Source organism: Plecotus auritus (genome assembly GCF_963455305.1).
Source record: "Plecotus auritus genome assembly, chromosome: 7".
NCBI lineage: Eukaryota > Metazoa > Chordata > Mammalia > Chiroptera > Vespertilionidae > Plecotus > Plecotus auritus.
The window spans coordinates 143,233,734-143,255,960 of NC_137774.1; the positions used below are offsets into that span (position 1 = coordinate 143,233,734).

Sequence of the window (22,227 nt, forward strand, 5' to 3'; positions counted from 1 at the left end):
CCTCGGCCCCCACCACCATGGCTTTGTCCAGAAGGAAGTCAGACGTCCGGAAGACAGTTGGTCAACCTCGTCTAATTAGCATATTACCCTTTTAGTAGTATAGATTATATAGGATAGGATTGCTTAAATGGGGGGGGGGGGGGAGCCTTTTTCAGTAGGAGGAGATGCTCTTGGCAGACAAAAATATATAATCCCTATATCTGGACTGATAGCCATATGCACTATACTGCCAAACCGGTCATTAAAAAATTGAACCGCTTTCTTACACCTTACACCAAACAGCTGTTGCCCTTAAAACCCCTCCTCAGCCCACACCTTAGGTTCTGCCTTCACAGTTCACCCAGATTAGGTTCTGATTGGTTGGTTTCTATGCCAGTCAGCTTCTCCGGGCCGGATCCACAGCCATTGCGCCCGCCTCACCCCACCCACCCACCCACCGCCCCCGCCCGCCCGCCTGCTGGCCACCAGCCTTGCTGTGATAGGAACCTGTGGGCCGCGGGAGAGAGACCGAGAGGTGCTCCATGCACTTCCTGGTGACCGGTCGTCTGTCTGGTTGTTTAGGTCACGATGGCCCCTGGCCTTTTATAATGTAGATATCTTCTCAAAACAGCACAATTTCCACAGAAGCCACGGTGGTGGTGGTTTTTTAAAAATTATTTCAAGAATTCTCTCAAACTCTGGATTACAGTTTTCAAAATAAAAATTTGAGAGTTTTGGTATAGATCAATGGTTCTCAGCTGGGGGAGGGGGTGCTCAGAAAAAAAGCCTGACCCAATTTTGTTCCCTAGGGGAAATTTGTCAATATCCAGAAGTATATGATTGTCACATGTGGGAGATGCTACTGGCATTTAGTGAGTAGAGGCGAGGAATACTCATAAACATCCTATAAAACACAGGATGTCACCAAATAATTACTGGCCCAAAATGTCAACAGTGCTGAGATTCAAAAATCGTAGTGGAGATCAATGCCTTCTTTCCTATTCTCCTCCTAGAAAATTAACTTACACAAACAATATACAAACCCAAAATATATCTAAAGTACTCACTGATTATAGGTCTGCTATCAATGCACCACTCCCAGAGAAGTTTTCAATAATCAATACAATATATAACTGAGTCCAATTAAACTCTCAATAAGCTTGCTAAATGATTGAAATTATTAATATATAGCTAGTATATGCATATATATTATTTGGAAGCCATCAACATACAAGGTGATCATATATTATCTCCTAAAAGTTACTATCTGGAACCTAGAATCATTCTGGAGACTTACTTCACAGAGGAGAAAGAATATGGCAGAATCATGACAGCTAAATGAGGTAAAGCATAAGCAAAGAATTTGGTGGGGGTGGAAAGGAAAGAATTAGGGCTTGACTGAATCATAAAATTTATATTAATAAATAGCAACAAGGGCCAATATGCATAAGAAAAAATTCTCAACATCTTTAGTCATTAGTCAATGCATAGCAAAACTACAGTGAAGTACTACTTTATACCCACTAGAATGGCTATCAATACAAAAAGGAAAACAAGTGTTAGTGAGGAGATAGAGAAACTGGAACCCTCTTACATTGCTAGTTGGGTTGTATAATGGTATAGTTACTATGGAAGAATGGAACTGACATAATTACACAGATGTAATTACTGACATATGTAATAGGCACTTTGTGATACTTCATAGGTCAAAACATGACTATGGTCTATCATAATTCATAAAGTACTATGAGGGGCTGGCTTGCTGGCTTACATTTATAAGTTACAGATGAGTATAAAACCCATATTTCAAAAAATGTATTCTGTAATCTAACTACTTTATCCAGTACATAGGATGGATTGGAAGAAGCTGAAAGGAAGATCACTAACTTTTTTCAATCCCTTCTCCCAGTGAAGAGCTGGTGGGCTATATGCACAAGAGCTCCCCAGTGCAGACAAGTTCTCCCTAGTAGTAAACAGAAACTGTAAAAACCAAGAGGGGTAAAAGTATCTCTCCTGTATCCCTAAGTAACCATTTACTTGGACTAACACTGTATGCAGAAGTCAGGAATTCCTGAGTTTTGCTTCTTATTCAGGTATACAACATAATGATTGCAAACTTATTCAACATTGTGAAATGATCATTAATGACAATGTCTAGTTAACATGTGTCACCATAGTTACAATATTTTTTCTTGTGATGAGAACTTTTAAGATCTATTCTTTAGCAACTTCCAAAAATTCAATATTGTATTAACTATAGTCACCATGCTGTACATGTAATGTTCTCATTATAAAACTAATAACATAGATGAACTCACAGAGTTGCTCTAAACATTAAATAAGATAATGTAGAGGCAACCTATAAGCTTTCAAGTTCAACACAAATATGATGTTAAACGTTATTTTTACAAAAATATTCTACAAATTCCTTTTCCAATCTGAATATAAAACATACCCCAGTCTATATCAGAAAATGAAAATAATCCCTCAGGGCAGAGGAAGGGAGGGGAGTAAGAGAAAGAGGGGGAGAAAAAAACTACTGTTGTCCTAAGAGTCAAAACATTCTTGAAATGAACAGAACCAAGAATTCTCTGGGAAGCAGATTGTTAAGACTCAGAGAGATTTATTAATGTAAGGGGAGGGGGACACGAAAGAGATCTATGTTAATTATGCTTTCAAATTTTAAAATTACCTATCCTTTTCTTTTTTATTTCTTATGAAGCCTTTCAGAGATGTTGCTTTTTACTTTATGCTTTTCTTTTTTACTTTCCCTAATTATATTATTGTTGAATGACTAAAACTACACACACATTGAGTAGGAATTTTCTACAGTTTCTCTACACCATAATCTTGTATTCATGGCTAGAATTTCAAATTTCCACAAAATTTTCATGTCCACCATTTTTATTTCCTTGCAATTTATTAATAACTAGCGGTCCAGTGCACGAATTCGTGCACCAGTGGGGTCCCTTGACCTGGCCTGCGGGATTGGGCCAAAACTGGCTCTCTGACATCCCCTGAGGGGTCCCGGATTGCAAGAGGGCACAGGCCAGGCCGAGGGACCCCACCAGTGCACGGTCGGGGCACGATCAGGGCTGGGGAGGGACGCAGGAGGTTGGCCAGCCGCGGAGGGACCGCGGGAGGGCTCCAGGGCATGTCTGGCCCATCTTGCTCAGTCCCGAAGCAAGGCCGGAACCCAGCAGCAAGCTAACTTACCAGTCAGAGCATCTGCCCCCTGGTCGTCAGTGCATGTCATAGCAAGGGGTTGAGTGGCCTTAGCATATCATTAGCATACTAGAAGCCCAGTGCATGAAAATTCACCCCTCTCACAGTCCAGGAGCCCTCAGGGGCGGGAGGCGACCCGGCAATCCGGGGAAGGCAACACCCCATCACACCTCTGCTGCTGCCACTGCCGTCAATTCTCGGACAGCCCTGGTTACCTGAGCCTTGGGCCAGCCCTGGGCGGCTGGGCAGCCACCATCTGAGGCTTGCCTGCGCCTTGGGCCAGCCCTGGGCGGCTGGGGGGCTGAGCGGACTGGGGGACTCCGGAGGCAGGCACGCGGAGTGGCCGGGCCACCTCGGGGGTGGGCCCAGCTTTGCCGCATGCCTGCTGCCCTGGCGGGGTTGAGGGGACTTGCAACCGCCATCTTTAAGGGCATGCAGTCAATTAGTATATTCCCTCCTTATTGGCTGTGGGCGTTGCCATATTTGAGGGCAGGCAGTCAATTAGCATATTCCCACCTTATTGGCTGTGGGTGCCACCATCTTTGTGACAGTGTGAGGGTCAATTAGCATATTCCCTCTTTATTAGATAGGATTACGTTTGATTGGTTGAACGGCTGACCAGATGACCAGACACTTAGCATTATTAGGCTTTTATTATATAGAATCACTGTTGAACTATGCATTTCTAGTTTCCTATTTCCTTGCATTTAATTATTAATCATTTTGGAATTATGCATTTACATTGTTTTTATAGATTACCATGTGCTTTAATAGATTTTGCTGCTTGCAATAATGTTGACTATCTTCTTAAATTGCATGTAGCATTCCCATAAGTATTTTAAAGAAAGAGGCTTTATTATTTCATTATGCCTGTTCATAATATCCTCCAGAATTTTCTCCACTATTGAAATAAGAAATTTACATATATCTCAAATATAAAATGAAGTTTAAATTGGCAGTTCTGCCTCTGATATGTCATTATAGCTTTTATTTCTAGCTGTGCAATGAATGACATATTTTGACTAATTATATTTCCTTAGTACATATAGACATTTAGATTTGCATTTTTAAAGCACTTATATGTGTTTCTTCTAGAATCTTGTGTTTACTTTTGTAGAAATTATCACAAAGAACTCTTTAAAAACTCCTTTTGTGATGTGTCTGCTCCCCATTTATTTTAGGCTGTTTTTTTAACAAGTATTTTAGCTTTGCCTTTTAACATCTTAATATATACTTATGTTTGTCACTTCTAAAGAGTTATTAAATTACTGTTAAAGGAGGTTAAGGGGATAAAAGGTAAATAATGAAGCATGGATCTTGGAGAGATAAGGCTGAGGTAAATAGAAGTAAAGACATTAATAATTGCATAAAGTTTTTAAAAAAGTGGTTTTCTTACCTGTTTCTTTCTACTCTCCCCTCTGCACTGCAGACCTAAAATTGTACTCCTTCCTTATACTTCTGAGGAACTAATAAAATTATCAAAGCTAACAAGCTTCCCTTTCCTTCTCTTATATCTTTTTCACCTACTTTTAGAAGTTATAATTAGTTAAAATTTTCACTCATTTTTTTTAGTTTGGTTTTTATTTTTTTTACTAGAGGCACGGTGCACGAAATTCATGCATGGGGGGTGGGGGGTGGTGTGTGTCCCTCAGCCTGGCCTGCACCCTCTTCAATATGGGACCCCTTGAGAGATATTCAACTGCCCAGTGGGATCGGGCCTAAACGGGCAGTCGGACATCCCTTTCACAATCCAGGACTGCTGGCTCCCAACCGCTTGCCGGCCTGCCTGCCTGATTGCCCCTAACTGCTTCTGCCTGCCAGCCTGATCACCCCCTAACCACTCCCCTGCCAGCCTGACCAATGCCTAACTGCTCCCCTGCCAGCCCTATTGCCCCTTACTGCCCTCCCCTGCAGGCCTGGTGCCCCCCAACTGCTCTCCCCTGCAGGCCTGGTCATTTCCAACTGCTCTCCCCTGCAGGCCGGGTCACTCCCAACTGTCCTCCCCTGCAGGCCCGGTTACCCCTAACTGCCTTCCCCTTCTGGCCCAGTTGCCCCCAACTGCCCTTCCCTGCAGGCCTTGTCTCCCCCAACTGCCCTCCCCTGCAGGCCTGGTCCCCCCAACTTCCCTCCCCTGCAGGCCTGGGTCCCCCCCAACTGCCCTCCTCTGCCAGCCATCTTGTGGTGGCCATCTTGTGTCCACATGGGGGTGGCCATCTTTGACCACATGGGGGCGGTCATCTTGTGTGTTGGAGTAACGGTCAATTTGCATATTACCTCTTTATTATATAGGATTGTCTAAAGTTTCACTCATTTTTAAATGTTCAACTATCCTCCTGCAAAGACCTATAATGCAAGATTAAGTCTGTGTAATTATAGATCTTTTGATTTTAAAAAACTAAAACAATTTCCCCCAGACACAGAAAGACAAATATTGTATGCTCTCACTTATATGTAGTATCTAAAACATTTGAACTGACAGAACCAGAGAGTAGAATGGTGGTTGCTGGGGGGAGGTCGGGGAGGCGGCAGGGAGGAAACTCGGAGGATGTTGGTCAAAAGGTACAAATTTTCAGTTATATAATGAATAAGCCTGAGGGATCCAATGTACAGCATGGTGAACACAGTTAAAAATACTGTACTGAATACTTGAAATTTGCTAAGAGAGTAAATTCAAGTGTCCTCATCACAAAAATATAAGAAAAAAGATAACTATGTGAGGTGATGAATAGGTTACTAAAATTGACTGTAGTAATCATTTCACAATGTATACTAGCATGTATATTAAATTATCACATTGCACACCTTTAAAGAGTCATGTCATACAACCTAAGTATATACAATTTCATCAACTGTATCTCAATAATTTGAAAAATAAAAAGCTCAAAACTTCCCTTTAATTGTGAAAATCTTTGAGAGCCATAGGCTGAGGCTGTTCTTCCCCTTCCTCATTTTCATTCATTTACTTTTAATTATGGAAACCATGTTTTAAAATATATATATATATACATAAGAATGTTACAAGATCTAGAAACATGATGATTTGTTAATAAATCATAAATAAATAAATCACGGAAAGAGAATTAAAATGGGGTTCTCGCCCAGCTGGCGTGGCTCAGTGGCTGACTGTCCACCTAAGAACCAGGGGGTCAGGGTTTGATTCCTGGTCAGGGCACATGCTTGGGTTGCGGGCTTGTTCCCCAGTAGGCAGTGTGCAGGAGGCAGCCAATCGATGATTCTCTCATTGATGTTTCTATCTCTCTCTCCTTCTCCCTTCCTCTCTGAAATCAATAAAAATATATTTAAAAAATTTTTTTAAATGGGGTTCTCTGAATCATATTTTTAAAACCCTGACTTTATTCATTTACGAGTATCTTCATTTAAATTAGTCTGCTTGGGCTTCTTGTTATCCTTTGCAATGATAATTCTATCTCTCATCTGTTCAATTAAGATAACTGCTCCAGTTATTTTTCTATTCTTTCTTTCTTCTTATACTCTTAGAAATAGAGGAATGATTTCTTATTGTTGCAATTAAGTTTCATCATTACCTAACGTAAGTAACTTCTTTCTTCTTCATTGTCATATTATATCCAGATGTTCCCTGTTTCTTCCATTTGCCTGATCATAGACTGTAATCTACTATTCATTCTTTCTAATGTTTTTCTACTGTCCCTCTTCTACTGTAAAATTTTAGCTTTCAATTCTTCAAAACTTCTTTCCAGAAACAAGTCTGACTCTTCTACTGTGTTGACTATGTTGACAGTTATTTGATGCTTCTCTAACTGAACTACTTGTCTGACTCAATTTCCTTCCTGCCTGCCATAGCAATTATTAATAACTCGAGGCCCAGTGCACGAAATTCATGCACGGGGAGGGGGAGGGCCCTCAGCCCAGCCTGCACCCTCTCCAATCTGGGACCCCTCGAGGGATGTCCGACTGCCTGTTTAGGCCCGATCCCACAGGGTCTAAACTGGCAGTCGGACATACCTTTCACAATCCAGGACTGCTGGCTCCCAACCGGTAGCCGGCCAGCCTGCCTGATTGCCCACAGGGATTGGGCCTAAACGGGCAGTCGGACATCCCTCTCACAATCCAGGACTGCTGGCTCCCAACTGTTCACCTGCATGCCTTCCTGATTGCCCCTAACCGCTTCTGCCTGCCAGCCTGATCACCCCCTAACCACTCCCCTGACAGCCTGATTGATGCCTAACTGCTCCCCTGCCAGCCTGTTTGCCCATAACTACACTCCCCTGCAGGCCCGGTCACCTCCAACTTCCCTTCTCTGCTGGCCTGGTCACCCCTAACTGCACTGCCCTGCAGGCTTGATCGCCCCCAACTGCCCTCCCTTGCAGGCCTGGTCCCTCCCAACTGTCCTCCCCTGCTGGCCTGATTGCCCACAACTGCCCTCCCTTGCAGGCCTGATCCCTTCCAACTGCCCTCACTTGCAGGCCTGGTCCCTCCCAACTGCCCTCCCCTGCTGGCCATCTTGTGGTGGCCATCTTGTGTCCACATGGGGGCAGGATCTTTGACCACATGGGAGCAGCCATCTTGTGTGTTGGAGTGATGGTCAATCTGCATATTACTCTTTTATTAGATAGGATAGAGGTCTGGTGCACGGGTGGGGGCCAGCTGGTTTGCCCTGAAGGGTGTCCCAGCTCAGGGTGGGGGTTCCCTTGGGGCATGGGGCGGCCTGGGCGAGGGACCTGTGGTGGTTTGCAGGCCAGCCATGCCCCCTGGCAATCCAAGCGGAGTCCCTGGTGTCTAGGGTTTATCTATCTTCTACAATTGAAACTTTGTAGCCTGGAGCGAAGCCAAGCCTTCTGCCTGCTCTGTGGTGGCAGCCATTTCTGTTGGGATTTATTTATCTTCTATAATTGAAACTTTGTAGCCTTAAGCAGAGGCCAAATCAGGCCAGGGCTGCGGAAACTTGGCTTCCTCCATCGCCGGGGGCAACCTTAGCCTCCTGCTCTCTCCAGCTCCGTGGCTGCCGCCATTTCTGTTGGGCTTTATTTATGTCCCATCATTGAAACTTTGTAGCCTGGAGTGGAGGCCTGGGCCCGCCAGGTTGTGCGGAAAGCTTGGCTTCCTCCATTGCCGGGGAAACCCAAGCCTCCCTCCTGCTTTCTGTGGCCACAACCATCTTGGTTGGGTTTATTTGCATATTCGCTCCTGATTGGCTTGTGGGCGTGGCTTGTGGGTGTAGTGGAGGTACGGTCAATTTGCATATTACTCTTTTATTAGATAGGATGGCCTTTGCAGGAGTCTTTTTTTCTTTCTTTTTTTCTCTTTTTGGTCTGAGTATATTTATTCCTTAGATCTTCTCTTATCTATTGTTCTAATTATCTATTGAAAGAGCTCTGTCTGTGCCCTCCTATTGGATATTTTGGATTCTCTTTCACACCTTGCTCTGGACTCAAAATGCTATTTTCTGAACCTTGATTAACCTTGTCTGTCTCTAAAAATCTGATATAACTTAGGACAATGATTTACAATAACTGGAGATATTCAAATCCATATGCAATGTATTCTAAATGCCAGGAAGTTACCAAAATGTATGAAATGTTTTAGTTCTATAAGGAAATATTCTGAAGGGGAAAACACTCAAGTGAATATATAATTCTGTGAAGTTTGTTAAAAGAAAAATATTGCCTGGCTCTCAGGTGGTTGGAGTTTCATCCCATGCACCAAAATGTTTGCAAGTTTGACCCCTGAGTACAGGAAGCAACTGATTGATGTTTTTCTCTCACACCAATGTTTCTCTCTCTCTGTTCCTCTCTCTCTCTCTCTGTCTCCCTCTCTCTCTCAAATCAATAAACATATCCTTGGGTGAGGATTAAACAGAAAAAGAAAAATACTCACTTTATGACTCAAATCTAAAAAAATACTAGAGGCATTGACAGCATCACTGAATGCTAAATGGAAAGCTTCATAGAGAAAGTGGAATTTTGAACAGACATTAAAAAGTAGGTATACTTAAGCAGATAAAAGGAAGAGAAAGTATTCCAAAAAGGAAACTGAAGATATGAAGAAACTGAGGATTTGAAGCAGGTATGCATCTATGGTCATACCACCCTGAATGTGCCCGATCTCATCTTGTCTGAAGGAGGTATGAGGATATGTGTGAAAGTGGGAATGAGAATGAACTGTTTCAGGAAGTAAAGATGATCAACTAACACCATGGGGTTACTGAGTGCAATAAAAATAAAGTTGGAAAGCTAGGAAGCCAGGCTGCCTGAAGATTCAACTACCAGGTGAATAAAGAAGAGGGTAAAGATATTAAAGATGAGTTCGAGGAAGACCAGGTAAAAGGCAATTACAATCATGTAGGTGAAAGTCAAGGCAGACTGGGGAAGAACCTGGTAAATTTGGCTTTAGTTATAACTGACACTGGAAGATTTGAAGAGAAAAGCCCACTAGGCAATTTGATATGTAGATTAGAGCTAAGACGAGAAGAAATGGCTGGAATTCTAAATTTAATAGTAATTTGGATGAAGTAACAACTCAAGAGTGAAGGCAATAGAGAACTAGAGGCAATCTTAGGGAATACCTTATTTAGAGGATGAAAGGAAGAAATGGAAAATAACCACGGACACCAAAAAAAATCAAAGTATCGTATGGTGAGTAAATTTATCTGTTAAAGATGTAGAGATTTATTAATTTTTATCTCCTCTATTTCCTGAAACATAGCTCAACACCTTATCACTTCTTTTAACTCCTATCATTCATTACCACTATTTACACCAGTCTTCAATGTTGTAGAAAAACACACTGCAGTTTATTTGTGTATTTTTACAAAATTTATCCTACAGAATAAAGCTCAAGAATTATGATTACCTTCCAAACAAAGCTGAATGAAATTTCTGCAAGCTTTAGGTGCTTCTTTTGACCACAACTCTATATCGATATCTCCAGCTGTAGTTTTCAATAAAACCTGTAGAAAGAATAGAACCTCATTATATCAAATTATCATTTTGCTTGATAATCAGTTGAATGACCTATCAACTTTGAAGCATTCTCTAATGAGTTTTCAGTTTTAAAATAAAAATTAGAAACTTTGCTTGGTTTGTGTTGTTATACTCATAAAAATTTCAACTATTCATACAAGTCACGGTACATTTGTAGCTTTCAAATACCATTTTCAGAAATAGTTTAGGATTTAAGAAAAATAGCATACACCTTGTTCAATCAAAGAAAAAAGCTCATTCATTTAAAAATCAATAATTTAAACTTATTTTAATCAAGACAGTTTCCCACAGCATTTCTTCTAATAAAATTGGTGTAGTAATTTAAGAAATTAAAGAACAATGAACACATGAAATTGTGAAACTATAATACAATTTTACAGTTACCCTTTTTCATATAAACACTCTATTTTCTCATTCAAACTCATGAATGAGAAAGTTTATAAAGGAATAGTCTTAATCTTATTCTGGGTTTTATATTATTAAAATGCTATGCCTAAATATCACCATCTACAGTAAATGAAATCTTTTGATAACCTCCTTTATACCAGCTCATAAAGGCAGTTATTCCTTGGTGCAACCAGCCATCTTTCAACAACCAGAACCCCTACTGACCCCACAGGAAGAAACAGCTTTTAACAGTTTTATTAATAAACTAGAGGCCCGGTGCACAAAATTCATGTACTGGGGGGCGGGGGGTGTCCCTCAGCCCAGCCTGCCCCCTCTCACAGTCCAGGAGCCCTCAGGGGATGCCTACTGATGGCTTAGGCCCGCTCCCTGATGGCAGTCTGGCCTCCCTCTGCAGGAGATGACCGGGCGATCAGGGGAAGGCGCCACCTCCATCACCCCGCCACTGCTGCCGCTGCCAGCCGCCACGGCTGCCTGCCCTCGGCCCTCACAGCTGGCGCGGCTTTGTCCGGAAGGACGCCTGGAAGAACGTTTGGCTGTCTGGTCTAATTAGCATATTATGCTTTTATTATTATAGAGGATAACCAAAAAGAATGTTAGACTTGAGTCCAACTTCTCTAGGATCACTTTTTCTCCCCCAATGTACCAATATAGATCAGTATCAATCAATGATCAATGGTCAATGATTTGTGACCAGCACCATCATTTAGAATGTTTTTACAAATAAAGTGTATGCGGTGTGACTATGTATTTAAAAACATAAAACTGATTTCTCACACGATGTCAGTATCAATGAGATAAGACACACTTTTTATTTTCTAAAACTCCTTTACTAATTTCCACAAATTTTTTTAAACTGGAAAGAATTTAGAAGTCATTCAGCTAAGCCCCACCACCCAATCCATTATACAGAAGCCTCAAAGAAATTGTAAATTGCCCAGAGTCTGAGAGCTTGTTAATAGCAAAGCAGGAATAGCATTTCTCTCACTCCTTCCTCATCCAGTGTATTTTTGCTCAGTTGCCTTTCAATTTGTTTCAGAAGCCCAGATATTACCATAATTTATAGGACATTGATGAATTTATTATATGCTTTTGGGCCTTTACTGGCTTCATAGTTCTTTTATACATATTATTTAATGACCATGGGGGTGGAGAGGTGGAAATATCTATATTATGGTAGTTTTTATTTTAAAAATATATTATTATATTATTGATTTCAGAGAAGAAAGGAGAGGGAGAGATAGAAACATCAATGATGAGAGAGAATCATCTATCAGATGCCTCCTGTACACACCCCAATTGGAGAGAGAACCCACAACCTTTTGGTGCACAGGACAATGCTCAAAAACTGACCCACATTGGCCAGGGTGAGTAAGTGAACTTATATGTTCCTTTTTATATATTAAATACTGCATTTAAATAAGGACAAAATAAATATGAAGAGAAGTATGTCCATTTTCTCCCTGTATCTCAGGGATAATTTTCCACACCCCTGGAGTGTGCACTCACTGGTTTAGAAACCACTGCTCTAAATAACAATGTAATGCACATCACCCCCATCCCTTTACAGGCTCGAGTCAGGCTGCCCAAATTCAAATACTGACCCATGCGCTTATAAAGGGTAAGGTAGCTTCCTTACCTTGGGCATGATGTCTAACATTCCTGTGACTCAATTTCCTTATCTAAAACTAAGACTAAGAATAATCTCATAGCTTTGTTGTGATGATGAAATGAGTTATTATACATAGACTGCTTAGAACAGCACCTGACAAAATAGTAAATGCTCAAAAATGGTAGCTATTATTGTTGTCATTATTTCCATACAATTTTTTTGGACACATACCACTTACATCTTGTAAAAAGAATGCATAAAAGTAAGGTTGGGTCACCTTGCCTACCGGGGTTTCTTAATCTTACTGATAAGCTACTGAATTAAAAAGAAGACACGTGGCTCCCTCCTCCTTTGGCCACACATACATTCCTATTGGCCATTACATTTTGTCAGGCATCAGTAGCTTCCTTTCTTTTTTGTTAATATTCACATGAGAATACTTTTTCCATTGCTTTTTTTAGAGAAAATGAAAGGGAAGGGGAAGGAGAGAAACATCAATGTGAGATGTTTCCTCTCGATGGTTTCCTCTCCCATGTGCCCCAACCAGGGTGGGGAAGAAACCTGAAACCCAGGTATGTGCCCTTGACTGGGAATCCAACTTGCAACCATTCAGTGCGGAGGCCACTGGCCAGGGCAGTGGCCCCTTTTCTTAAAGCTTCCAAATAAAACAATACTTTGATAGTAAATGTTAGTAATTTATTCTTAAGTAACATTCTTAGTAAAATGTTACTTAAGAATAAATGTTAATATATAATTTAGATTAAATTATTGTATGTGGAAATTTAATCTTCAGTGAATAAGGAAATTTCTATCAAGTAGTTCATTTCTGTGTCATCATGCATCAATTACTTCTCAGGGTGATATTATACTCTTTGAAGAGAGGAATTTTGTCCCATTTATTCTGAATATCTCTATATCCTTTCAGTACTTAATGTAACATTAGAGTATAAACACTAAACAAACATTTATTGAGCAAACTTATTACATCTGCTTTAAATTCTTTCCATACCAAAAATATTTTTAAGATTTTTTTTTATTGATTTTTAGAGGAAGAGGAAGGGAGAGGGAAAGAGAAACATTGATGTGAGAGTGAAACAACCATTGGCTGCCTCCTGCACACTTCCTATTGGGGAAGGATCCCACAATTCGGGCATGTGCCCTAACCAGGAATCAAACTAGCAACCTATTGGTGCATGGGACAAAGTCCAATCAATTGGGCCACACCAGCCATGGCTCCAAGTAGGTTCTGTACCTACTTTGGTACAGAACTTAGTAATTTCAATGTCTTCAATCAGCCTTATGCTGGAAAAAAAGTCCAAAATTGTTTCTGAAGTAAGACTTGAGTCATGCTTGATATTCTCCCTCAGTCCAATTCTGTTCAGAAGGACAATATTTATCACTGTTTGCAGACACAAATTTGCTTGATTATTTGGTCAATATATATTTCACTCAACCAACTCCATTATAATAGGGACAATGGTGGTTTTTCTTTTCATTGGTGTCTAAAACCGAACATAGAGCCAGGCACCTGCTAGATGCTCAATAAATACTTGTAGAATGAAAAATCTCCTGTTCAGGCAGTACCTTTGTTAAAGATTTTCATCTTTATTACCATGTAAAATCTTAAAGCAACTAAATCTGCCCTTGACAAGCAGCAGTATAACCACAAATTCACTGATGCTTGATACATCTCAGAAGAGAGAAATAGTATTAATTAATCCATTCATTCAGTACATATTTGAACATTTCCTACCATGTGTCAAGTCCATTCTTAGATGTTTATCTCTGCTTTTGTAGGGGAGGAGAAAGGTAAGGGGAGGAGACAATCCTATCTAATAAAAGAGTAATATGCAAATTAACCATCACTCCGCTACACCCACAAGCCACGCCCACAAGCCACGCCCACCAGCCAATCAGGAGCGTATATGCAAATAAAACCCAACCAAGATGGTTAGGGCCACAGAGAGCAGGAGGGAGGCTTGGGTTTCCCCGGCGATGGAGGAAGCCAAGCTTTCTGCCTGCCCTTGCTGGCCTAGGCCTCCACTCAAGGCTACAAAGTTTCAATGATAGAAGGTACAGAAAACCAAACAAAAATGGCGGCAGCCACCGAGCTGGAAAGAGCAGGAGGCTAGGGTTGCCCCGGGCGATGGAGGAAGCCAAGCTTTCCGCACACCCTGGCTGGCCCAGGCCTCTGCTTAAGGCTACAAAGTTTCAATTATAGAAGATACATAAATCCCCCCAAAAAAGGCTGCAGCCATGGAGCAAGCAGAAGGCTTGGCTCCGCTCCAGGCTACAAAGTTTCAATTGTAGAAGATAAATAAACCCAGATACCAGGGCCTCCACTTAGGTCGCCAGGGGGCGTGGCCGGCCTGCAAACCACCACAGGCCCCTCGCCCAGGCCGCCCCATGCCCCAAGGGAACCCCCACCCTGAGCCGGGACACCCTTCAGGACAAACCAGCTGGCCCCCACCCGTGCACCAGGCCTCTATCCTATCTAATAAAAGAGTAATATGCAGATTGACCATCACTCCAACACATAAGATGGCTGCCACCATGTGGTCAAAGATCCTGCCCCCATGTAGACACAAGATGGCCACCACAAGATGGCCAGCAAGGGAGGGCAGTTGGGAGGGACCAGGCCTGCAAGGGAGGGCAGTTGTGGGCGATCAGGCTATCAGGGGAGGGCAGTTGGAAGGGACCAGGCCTGCAAGGGAGGGCAGTTGGGGGCGATCAAGCCTGCAGGGGAGGGCAGTTAGGGGTGACTAAGCTGGCAGAGGAGGGAAGTTGGGGGCAACCAGGCCTGCAGGGAAAGGCAGTTGGGAGGGACCCAGGCCTGCAGGGGAGAGCAGTTGGGGGTGACCAGGCCTGCAGGGGAGAGCAGTTATGGGTGACCAGGCCTGCAGGGGAGGGCAGTTGGGGGGGGACCCAGGCCTGCAGGGGAGAGCAGTTGGGGGGGACAAGGCCTGTAGGGGAGGGCAGTTAGGGGTGACCAGACCTACAGGGGAGGGCAGTTAGGGGTGACCAGGCCTGCAGGGGAGGGCAGTTAGGGTTCACCAGGCCTCAGGGGAGGGCAGTAAGGGGTGACCAGGCCTGCAGGGGATGGCAGTTAGGGGAAAACAGGCTTGCAGGGGAGCAGTTAGGCATCAATCAGGCTGGCAGGGGAGTGGTTAGGCGGTGATCAGGCTGGCAGGCAGAAGCAGTTAGGGGCAATCAGGAAGGCAGGCAGGCGAGCAGTTGGGAGCCAGCAGTCCTGGATTGTGAGAGGCATCCCAGATTGGAGAGGGTGCAGGCTGGGCTGAGGGACACACACCCCCCTGTGCACGAATTTCGTGCACCGGGCCTCTAGTCTCTATATATAAAAGCCTAGGTGACCGGCCAACCGGCCAGTAGCTATGACATGCACTGACCACCTGGGGGCAGATGCTCAACACAGGAAACATTGAACAGACTGATGAATCTCAGAGGGAAGGGGGAAGGGGAAGGGCAGGTAGAGATTAACCAAAGTTCTTATATGCATACTAGAGGCTCAGTGCACGGATTCATGCACCAGTGGGGCCCTCAGCCTAGCCTGGGCCCTCTCACAATCCTGGACCCCCTCGGGGGATGTCGGAGAGCTGGTTGTGGCCCAATCCCCATAGGCCAGGCCGAGGGACCCCACTGATGCACGAATCAGTGCACTGGGCCTCTAGTAAACAGTAGAAAAAACTAAAGAGGTTAAGGGGACCAGGGAATGCTGGGATGCAGAACATAAATGAGGTTTGCTATTTTATAAAAGAGTAGATAGGAAAGGCCTCTGTTAAAGTGACATTTGCCCAGGCTAAAGAGTATACTAGTATTAGACAAAGGAACCACAAGTGTGAAGACCCTGCCTAGCAGTATAGGCAATGTATTCAATCCCTACCAGTATTTATCAACTGGGGATGATTATCACGCTAAAAAAAAAAACACAAAAAAACATTGGAAATAAAAAGAGGTAGCTATTCTGGGTTTTCACAATGATATAGGGTAGGGGTGAAGAGTAAAGAAAAGTTCAAACAACCAAGAATTAAAATAATTGCTTTGCCCAAAATGCCTACTAAAATTTTTGCTGGGGCTATCAATTACAAAACTTCTGTTATTATTTTCAAATTGCCCTCATTATATTACCAAATGTCCATCAACAAAAGATTGCAGAAGTAACATGATATAGTCATGCAACAGAATTATATCTGATATAAATTTAGTTCACCCTAATTCAGTCCCACTGTTTTCTACATTTTGCCAGTTCATCATGTTTCATATGTGATGATAAAGACTAGGTCTTAGATTAATTCAGGTGATATTTATTACATTACTGACTCCTCTACTTCATACTGCATATGAACACCGTGGAAGAGAACTGAAACACTGACTCTCAAATCAATCAGAAAATTATTCTCCCATTCCAATGTGGGAACATTTCCCATGCCCCACTTTCTATGACTGACAATGATGTCATGTGTCATGTTTTAAGACGAGCAGTACCTCATCCATGAAGCTTTCCCCTACTTTCCCAGTTGCTCATTTCTCAGCACTACCATAAGCAACATGCTCCTCTCTCATAAGCATGCCTACTAGACATGTCATAAGATTTTTCTTTACCTGTCTGCCTCCAAACTAAACCATAAGCTCGTCCAGGGCAACAACTAGACCTTATCCATCCGTCGTTGTATCCCCAGCACCTAGTACAGTATCGGTGCCTAGTTCAATGGTTGTAGAATGAATGGAGAAAGAGCAAGTGAGTAAAAAAAAAACAATAAGTCAAATTTGTTAATGTATTTGGATTTTACCTAAGACCCCCGCCTGCATGAGTTAGGCTGAAGCAAGAAACAGGACCACAGGCTGGTAGATGGAGAAATCTCCACTTGGGGACTTTTTCAAAGTGTGCCTATGCTGAGAAGTGCCAATAGATAGTTTTCGATGCCATCCTGAACAGAGGCCGGAGGAAGGACAAGCCTCCTGGTGATCCTTTCCAACCCTAGAACTCCCTTAATCGGTGAGGTATCACTTTGGGGGACCCAGGTATCCTAGGTGGGATCTCACCTTCCCGTTCGTGGGAGGCTCCTGAATGTAGATATTGCTCATGCTGGTCAATGCTCAGGACTCTGCTCCTAATTGAGGAGGAGCGCGGGTGGCCGGTCACTAAAGTTATCCACTTATCACACTTCCTTTCGCCGTTCGGTCGCAGAAAGCTCCAGTCTGTCAATATCCCGAAAGAAAACGACAACAACACTATCTTTGCCCGTAGCTAGCTTCTCACGGACGCCGCCATGTTGCTCCGGGATTCGAGCACCGCTAATCCTGAGAAGGGGGGTTCTAATGTCCTCCAGGGAAAGAGAAAAAGCATTAAGCTCCTATATAGATAACTTTAATTTCTATTACAACTTTTAAAATAACTATTCCTAATTCTTGGTGGTGTTTACTTCTCTACATGCGTATGCAGGTATCCTTGCTTCCCCGAAACTGGCAGGAATGGTTCGGCCCGTGTGCTCTGCAATAGGACTCCCCCGGAAACCGCATCGGCGGCTACTTGGTTCCTCTCTGCTAGAGTCTCAGAGGGCCTCCTCCTCGGACTGTCGCCGAGGTGCCGCGGAGGGGGGGCAAAGAAGACGCCACCCGTGCAGCGCGTTGTCCTCGCAGCCGGCGGCGGGAAGCGAGCGTGCCCTCAGAAGCCTAGGGCTCCTGCGATCCCTTTCACCAGCGCCATGGCAGTCCCAGGTGAAGAGCGAACAGCAGGCCCCCTGGGTTTGAGCGGGGACAGCAGGCCCCCTGGGTTTGAGCGGGGAAGGAAGCGGGGAGGGTAGGTTGGGGTGCGCAGGGTGGGGAGTAGCGCCCATGGGGGCTTTAGGCGGAGGCTTTAAAATGAGCAGGTTCGTTTGGTTTACGTGAAAAAGTTTACACTCCAAAAATAAACTCAGATGGAAAGTAGGAAAGAAAGAAACTGTCCACCCCGCCCTAGCCAAGCTTCAAGTGCATCGGATTGTCCCAGGGAAAGGGAGGGGCGGGGGGGAGGCAGTCAGTAGGCCTGGCCGGCGGGTGGCCGAGAAGAGCTGACCTTCCTCTGATATGGCTTGAAAATAAAAAATTGGGGGTGGGGACGCTTGGCGTGCCCCACCAGCCGGAGGCATTGTCTGTGGTGGAAGTCGCAGGGACGGAACGGCCGTCTGGGTTCTACCCTTCCTGTTTGTTGTACGGAGCTGCTCTGTGGCCGCGCACCAGGCGCTTTGCCCTAATGGGCCTCCGTTTCTGCATCTGTAGATTTATGTCTGTGGTTACGAACAGCCCTCAGATTCTGTGTCCAGTGGGTGCCGACCCCAAAACAGTGAACCCTGCGAAATAAGTGCTTCAGAGATTTCCCGTCCACAACTACCAACTTGCTTGGAAGCTCTAGTAGGGGAGGCATCTCCTTAACCCAGTTTTGCCAGGATGTTTTTACGCAACACTGCTGGCAAGGAGATACTGATATTTTGAGAAATGTACTCCCCTTTTTCCCTGACTCTCCCCCCCTCCCCGCCACCTCCCCACACACGGGGACCTTGGAGATGGGCAGTGCACTTTAGCATAGAAAAGACTGAGAAATAATGTGGTTCAAAAGTTACAACTTTGTTTCAACCTACCCTTACAGAGAGCTGCTATGGGAAAGTTGTGCTTGTCCACCAACTGTAGTCTGGGGAAGAACACGGAGGGGATTGTGAGAGAGGAAAAATACACTCATTCATACACATAATTTTTCTTAAGCGCCTACTGCGTGCTAGGCGCTGCCTTTGCCAAGCATTGGGAATACAATGGTGAGCAAGACAGTTATTCTTCAAACTGAACTTACGCAATAGCAGTAAAGCGTGAAAAGGTACCAGAAACTCAGACCAGTGTATGGCAGGGAATATACAAAACCTCCAGGAGCACATGGGAAGGCCACCTAACAGGAGACTTTCCAGAGGGACTTTCCAGAGGATGTGGCACCGAGGATGAGACCTGAAGAGGTGCGGGAGGGGTGGAGTGGTGGGACGGGCAGTTGCAGTCAGTGGGACTGGGTTATGTAACACAGAAGAGGAAATGTGTGAGGGGAGGAAATGAAAGATGTTCACTATGGATTGGACTTAGAATATAAATGGAAGAGAAGTGAGAAATTAGATAACAGCAGCTAGTATTTGTGACGCTTTTGCTACGTGTCAGACACTGTGTCACACATCGGGTTTTATCTCGTTTTAACACTCACACAGTGAAATAGGTATTAGCATTTCCACTTTACATGTGAGGACACCGAGGGACAGAGAAATCAAGAAACTTGCCTATTTTGAGACAGCTAGTAAGTGACAGGTCAGTCTGGCTCCTGAGACCCTGTGCGCTTTATACATTTTGCCATGTTACAGTATAAATTACACGGTAGTTCCCAGCTCTTAAAGGATCTTGTAAGCGTGACAGAGTTTGAATGTTTTCCTGAGGAGGATAGGAAGCCTTTTAAAGGTGTTAAAACAAATGCACATTTTGGAAAGATCATTCTGACTGCATATTGGATTGGAGGGGAGCTATTTTGAAGGCAAAGTCACCAGTTAGAAGTAATTCTGGTATGTTATGATGATGCCTCAGGTGTGGTCTCAGTAGGAAAGGAGAGAAGCAGATAGATTAGAGATATATTTTTGGTAGTAGAATTACTAGGAATTACCAATGCAGTTGTGTAAGAGAAGAAATGAGGTATACCTGGGTTTCCCTCTTAGGTAATTGGGAGGGCATAGTTACTAAAATAGACAACCCTGGAGAAGGAGCAGGTTTTGGGGTGTGATGATGACCAGTTTGGAGCCTAGGCTGAGGTGTAGTCAGCCATAGGAATGGCAATATCTAATAAGTGATAAAATTTGTAGCTTAGGAAAGAAGCCAGAGTCAACAATAATGTCATCCACACGTGTAGTAACTAAGGCTATGCAAGTGGATGCCTTTGCTCAGGTGGAGTGTGTAGAGTGCAAAGGGAAGGTCTGTAGCTGAAGCCTGGAGAATATCAACATGCGAGGGGCCATCAGAGAGAAGCCAGTGTGCATAGTAGATTACCTAAGCATCCCGACAGGCCAAGTCAGCGCTGGGCATCTTTGCATCACAAAGCTGCATCCAAAGTTGGCCTACTGTCACTGTCAGTTTCATTACTTAAGCAAATATTTTGAGCACCTTCATGGTATAGGCACACAGTGTCACAGTCTCTGCCCTCATAAAACTTATCTAGTAACTAGAGGCCCGGTGCATGAAATTTGTGCATGGGGGGGTGGCACTATCCCTCAGCCCAGCCTGCACCCTCTCCAATCTGGGACCCCTTGAGGGATGTCCAACTGCCCGTTGATCGGACCTAAACGGGCAGTCGGACATCCCTCTCACAATCCAAGACTGCTGGCTCCCAACTGCTCGCCTGCTTGCCTTCCTGATTGCCCTAACCGCTTCTGCCTGCCAGCCTGATCAGCCCCTAACCACTCCCCTGACAGCCTGATTGATGCCTAACTGCTCCCCTGCCAGCCTGTTTGCCCCTAACTGCTCTCCCCTGCAGGCCTAGTCACCCCTAACTGCCCTCCCCTGCAGGCCTGGTCACCCCCAACTGCTCTCCCCTGCAGGCCTGGGTCCCCCCAATGGCTCTTCCCTGCAGGCCCGGTTGCCCCCAACTTCCCTCCTCTGCCGGCCTGATCACCCCTAACTGCCCTCCCCTGCAGGCTTGATCGCCCTCAACTGCCCTCCCTTGCAGGCCTGGTCCCTTCCAACTTCCTTCCCCTGCTGGCCTGATCGCCCACAAGTGCCCTCCCTTGCAGGTCTGATCCCTCCCAACTGCCCTCCCCTGCTGGCCATCTTTTGGTGACCATCTTGTGTCCACATGAGGGCAGCCATCTTTGACCACATGGGGGCAGCCATCTTGTGTGTTGGAGTGATGGTCAGTTTGCATATTATTCTTTTATTAGATAGGATGAAAATATACTGCTTAAGAAAGAGGACAGAAGTGATTTTTTAAAAGTCCTTATTGAAATTCTCTTTAACCTAGACCACAGATATGGATATGTTAACTTTCTTTCAAACCTATATAATAAAAGAGTAATATGCAAATTAACCATAACTCCACTACACCCAGAAGCCACGCCCACCAGCCAATCAGGAGCGAATATGCAAATAAAACCCAACCAAGATGTTACGGCCACAGAGAGCAGGAGGGAGGCTTGGGTTTCCCCGGCAATGGAGGAAGCCAAGCTTTCCGCCTGCCCTTGCCGGCCTAGGCCTCCACTCAAGGCTACAAAGTTTCAATGATAGAAGATACATAAACCCAAACAGAAATGGCGGCAGCCAGGGAGCTGGAAAGAACAAGAGCTAGGGTTGCCCCTGGTGATGGAGGAAGCCAAGCTTTCCGCACACCCTGGCTGGCCCAGGCCTCTGCTTAAGGCTACAAAGTTTCAATTATAGAAGATACGTAAATCCTCAAAAAAATGGCTGCTGCCACGGAGCAAGTAGAAGGCTTGGCTCTGCTCCAGGCTACAAAGTTTCAATTGTAGAAGATAAATAAACCCCAGATACCAGGGCCTCCACTTGGGTCGCCAGGGGGTGTGGCCAGCCTGCAAACCACCACAGACCCCTCGCCCAGGCTGCCCCACACCCCAAGGGAACCCCCATCCTGATCCGGGACACCCTTCAGGGCAAACCAGCTGGCCCCCACCCATGCACCAGGCCTCTATCGTATCTAATAAAAGAGTAATATGCAGATTGACCATCACTCCAACACACAAGATGGCTGCCCCCATGTGGTCAAAGATCCTGCCCCCATGTGGACACAAGATGGCCACCACAAGATGGCCAGCAGGGGAGGGCAGTTGGGAGGGACCAGGCCTGCAAGGGAGGGCAGTTGTGGGCAATCAGGCCAGCAGGGGAGGGTAGTTGGGAGGGACCAGGCCTGCAAGGGCGGGCAGTTGGGGGTGATCAAGCTTGCAGGGGAGGGCAGTTAGGGGTGACCAAGCTGGCAGAGGAGGGAAGTTGGGGGCGACCAGGCCTGCAGGGAAAGGCAGTTGGGGG

At 44.7% G+C, this 22,227-nt stretch overlaps 2 protein-coding genes across 3 annotated transcripts in view; one reads left to right on the top strand and one right to left on the bottom strand.

Annotated features, from left to right (window-relative positions):
- The window catches only part of CWC27 (CWC27 spliceosome associated cyclophilin), a 195,349-nt gene that overhangs the window by 170,902 nt on the left and 2,220 nt on the right, over nucleotides 1-22,227 (bottom strand). Inside the window, exons 1-2 of one of the 2 annotated variants that reach the window (XM_080682696.1) lie at nucleotides 17,245-17,685; nucleotides 10,036-10,132 (exon numbers count right to left, since the gene is read on the bottom strand). In XM_080682696.1, coding sequence (XP_080538822.1) covers nucleotides 10,036-10,132; nucleotides 17,245-17,286 — 139 coding nt within the window. In that variant the 5' untranslated portion in view covers nucleotides 17,287-17,685. Of the gene's footprint in view, nucleotides 1-10,035; nucleotides 10,133-17,244; nucleotides 17,686-22,227 lie in introns of those variants that run through there. The other variant, XM_080682695.1, reaches the window with a different exon arrangement.
- SREK1IP1 (SREK1 interacting protein 1) overlaps nucleotides 17,740-22,227 on the top strand; it is a 41,140-nt gene continuing 36,652 nt past the window's right edge. Inside the window, exon 1 of the mRNA XM_080682697.1 lies at nucleotides 17,740-17,919. Within this exon, the coding sequence (XP_080538823.1) occupies nucleotides 17,907-17,919 (13 nt within the window). The 5' untranslated portion in view covers nucleotides 17,740-17,906. The remainder of the gene's footprint in view (nucleotides 17,920-22,227) is intronic.